General features: G+C 37.5%; 1 protein-coding gene across 1 annotated transcript in view; it reads right to left on the bottom strand.

Annotated features, from left to right (window-relative positions):
• Positions 1–4354, bottom strand: part of Spag17 (sperm associated antigen 17) — a 293285-nt gene that overhangs the window by 125358 nt on the left and 163573 nt on the right. The window contains 1 exon segment of the mRNA XM_023708314.1: positions 1907–2061. Within this exon segment, the coding sequence (XP_023564082.1) occupies positions 1907–2061 (155 nt within the window).

Below are 4354 nucleotides of genomic sequence, written 5' to 3' on the forward strand. Positions count from 1 at the left end.
TCTTTCTTTCTTTCTTTCTTTCTTTCTTTCTTTCTTTCTTTCTTTCTTTCTTTCTTTTGTCCTTTTCCTCATATCCAAGTTTTGCTTCAGTTATTATTTAAGTTTTCTCTTTCTCTGCTTCTGTATCTTACATAGAACATTTATACTTTTGTGTGATGGTATCATATTTTCTTCCTGGTTGTCCTTTTTATTCCTTTGGATATTTTATTCCTTTGGATATATACTGAGGTGCTGTGTATTGTTTCTGTATAACTAAATCTATTATTGAGCTCTGGATTGAATTTGGGGGTGGGTCACAAAAATACTTGAAGCATCTTAAGAGTTCATCACATATTAAACAGTAATACAAGGATGAACAAATTTCATAGCATGGACATTCTACAGAGCTTTACCTGCTATTATGAGTTAAAGTTATGAACTAAAACAAAAATGTAACTCTCAGTCAAATATTTATTTATTTATTTATTTTTAAATGTTTTAAATTTTATGTATTTGGTACAGCGTCTCACTATGCAGCTTGCACTCATAGTGGTCCTCTTGTTTCAACCTTTCCCAGCTCTGGGATTATAGGTGTGCACCACAACACCCAGGTTTGGTGGCTGGCTCAGTGTGGGGCTGGCATGGCATGTGGTACTGGGGATCGAACCCAGGTCCTTGAGCTTTCCAGGCAGACTCTTAGACTTCTGAGCTATCTCCCAGCCCCAAGTAATTGCATATTTGAAGTACCTCTTTTAATACCTATAATAAAAATGCTCTCTCAAAATTATATTGGCAGGGGGTCAGGGAGATGGCTCAGTAGAATAAGCACTTGCCTGGCTAGCACAATGATCTGGGTTCAATCCTCAGTTCTGAAAAAAAAATTATATTGGCAGTTCTAGTCTCAGGAATGATTGGAAAAGAAATTAACATAATGATAGTAATAATAATAAAAATTATTATTATTATTGGTATCAGGGATGAAATTCAGGACCAAACATTTATACTGCTGAGATATATTCTCAGCCTCTCAGAATAATAATAATAATAACAATAATAATTATTATTTTAAATTTATTGGATACAGGGTCTCATTACACAGCTCAGACTCTTAGTGATCATCCTGTCTCAGCCTTCCCATTGCCAGGATTACAGGAGTGCACCATCACACCTGGTTTCAGGGCCAGCAAGGTGCACCTCGGGGCTCTCGGCCCACAAGGCAAGCACTACCAGGGTTGGAACTCAGGACTTTGCGCTTACCAGGCAGGCATTTAGACCACTAAGCTATCTTCCCAGCCCTATTACTGAATGGAAAACAAAACCAAGAAAAATCACAGGTTTATAGTTCAAGATATTATATTAACATACCTCTATATACTGTAGTTTTAAAAAGTCAGCTGTCTTTACTTTCTTTTTTTTGTAGCTGGCTCAGCCCTTCCTGGGGACAGGGCCTGTGCGGCATGCGGTGCCAGGGATTGAAGCATGGTCCCTGTGCACTGCCTAAGCTTGCCTAAGTTTGCTTAAGAAAGCTCTTTAGACCACTGAGCTATCTCGCTGGCCCAGCTGTCTCTACTTTCAGTGTTATATAAATGAAGCAGCAGTACCTAAACCAATAAACATAATGTCATATTTTATAGTTATCACTTGAGAGCTCTCAGAGGGAGTCAAAATATAACTTAATAACATTTCCAGTAGTTGCCCTGAGAGCAAAAAAGCTGTTTGTCTCTTTTAGTGGTATAGCTTCAATACTTACCACAGGGCAAGGTGCATGGCAGGTATTCAGTTCCATGAGCTGAATTGGATTTATAGACTATACAGCTATTTTCATTGAATTAAACCTCACTTAGTTTGGCTTAACAAGCTGAAGAACTAAAACTCAAGTGACTGTCTTAACTTGTGTCTAATTAACTAAACCATCTACATTGATTACCTGAATCCAACATTAGAATGAAGAGCAATATTCCAGTATTCACAATGCAAACGTTGCATATTCATTGGGTTATGAAAAACTAAAAGCAAAGAATTGTCTTGGGTATAGTAGTAGGAATCCACACACCGATATTGCTGGTAAGCTTCTTGAAGAACCTGAAAATCAAAATAATTGCATTTGTTGATTCTTTTCTCCTCAAAACAATAGTTTCTTGCTGGTGCATATCTCAGGCCCCCATCATTTCTTCCTTTATTTCCTCATTGATGGTCAAGTTGGAATTCTCAGAAATCCTTTCCTACTGTTCAAAAGTGAGAGGATAAAAGACATATTCCATGGAGCATTTTGGCAGCTCTTACATGAAAACATGCAGGCATTTGCTAAACATTCTTCATTAAGGTTGGTAAACAATAATGAAATCAGTTGTTTATCTGGTGTTTTTATCACTATACAATGAGATACAGATAATCTCATTTAGTCATCATTAAACATCCCAGATAAATAGGTGCCATGGACTCAGTTGTGTTTCCTCTGGTTCAAAGGTATAGGTTAAAACACTAACATTTAGTGGGCTGATATTTGCAGATGGTTCTTTGGGGAGTTAATTAGGTTTAGATGATCTCATAATGGGATCAAAGCCATTAATAAAAAGGTTTATTCTCTCTCTCTCTCTCTCTCTCTCTCTCTCTCTCTCTCTCTCTCTAACTCAGCAAGGTATCATCTCCAAACCTGTACCAGAACACAGTGGTGCTGCCCCTGTATCTTGGTCTCCAATCTTCTAGAACTCTGAGAAAATAAATTTCTGATGTATAAACCACTCAGTCTGTGTTTTCCTATGGCAGCCTTAGGAGTGGAGGACAGTAGTTGAACTTACTGTTCCCACTTTGGAATATTAGAGCTCTCATTTCTCAGCATAAATTGGAATGCAGAGATGAGGAGGGGCTTGCCCCAGAGCTGATTTCCAAAAGTGGCCCTTTAAGCACGTAGCAGTCCCGGCATGCGACACATTAGTAACCTCTGAGAGACATGCTCAGTAGGTAGGTACTTATTCTATTTCTTCCTCACTGCCAGTCAACAAGAAATTGTCCAGAGTAAAATGACTTGGAGAACTGTGGGATTTTGTTCCTGTTTTTTCTTTCCATACTAATCTAATCTATCAATCTATATCAATATTGAAAGACAGCTTTTTTTTTTATTTTTGGATGTTTGCTTTTTGTTTTCATTTGTACACTGGCATCACAACCAAAATAATATATTTACCTTTCCAATTTATTCTCCTATATGTGCCCCTTTGTGAGGTAACAAACTTTTTCACTTGTCCCAAGAGAGCCAATACAAAATAACGTACCTGTGGTAAACACCTTTGCAATTAAACAACATCACTATGGAGGGCACGTCCCTTAATTTATTTTTGTTCATACTGGGGAATGAACTCAGGCTTCCCACACTGAACTGTATCTCTAGCTTCCTTTTCAAATTTTTATTCCAAGGCAAAGTTTTAGGTCACTAAATTGGATAGCCTGGGCTTGAGCTTGTGATCCTCCTGTCCCTGTCTGGGATTATAGGCCTGAAACATCATGTTTGGTTCTAACTGTTCTTTGAAAGGCTAATTTTTTCTAAGACTACAAATCTAGAAAATAAAGTTTGTGGAGTTGTGATGAACATATCTCCTCCTGTTAGATTACAAGAGCTTTTCAACGCTTACATCTTCATATCTGCTTTGGTTGCAGGGAAATACAGCTCTGAATTTCTCAGAGTCAGCATTTGCTCTTAACATTTGAGAAGGGCTCACATCATATCCCATCTTTTTATTAATTGATTTTTGCCCTTTACTGTGTATTAATATTGTTAGTATCAATTAGCTAATTATTTCATTAAGAATGAGTATGTATCATGTGCCAGGGAATATTGCATACTAACAGGATAGAGAAAAAACTAACAGGATAGACTGAATTTACTTCTGACTTGATTAAGGTTTATATAGACAATTCTAGAGATGAGATTAAGTTGATGGAATATCTTATTTGTAAAGCATGGCTGGGAAAAGAACAACAATGGAAGCAGACTGACAATTAGAAGGTTATTTGTAGAGGGAAAGGTTGGTAGCTGAAAGAAGTGGAAATCATTGAGATTAAAATTTAAAGTCTTTTAAAGAAGTAGTTAGCCCACCCCCACTTGCTGGGGCTACTCTTGACTGTTCAGAGTAGCCAGGCTGTTCTCTGTCTTCCATGTTGGCAGAAAGGAGAAGGTTATAGCAGGTGAGCAATGAATTCAAGGAACAGGAAGCCCTGGACATCACCAAAGAAGTAGAATCCCAAGGAAGGAACCATCGAATAGTCTTCATCAGTAGCAGCCAAGAGAAATACAGTGTGAGACACAAGTGTGGATCTCATATGTGACTCTAAATTTTATAGCTTCCACATCATAAAAAGGGAAAATAAATGAGTAAAA

This window comes from Octodon degus, unplaced genomic scaffold, assembly GCF_000260255.1.
Source record: "Octodon degus isolate 3935 unplaced genomic scaffold, OctDeg1.0 scaffold00349, whole genome shotgun sequence".
In the NCBI taxonomy this organism is placed as follows: domain Eukaryota; kingdom Metazoa; phylum Chordata; class Mammalia; order Rodentia; family Octodontidae; genus Octodon; species Octodon degus.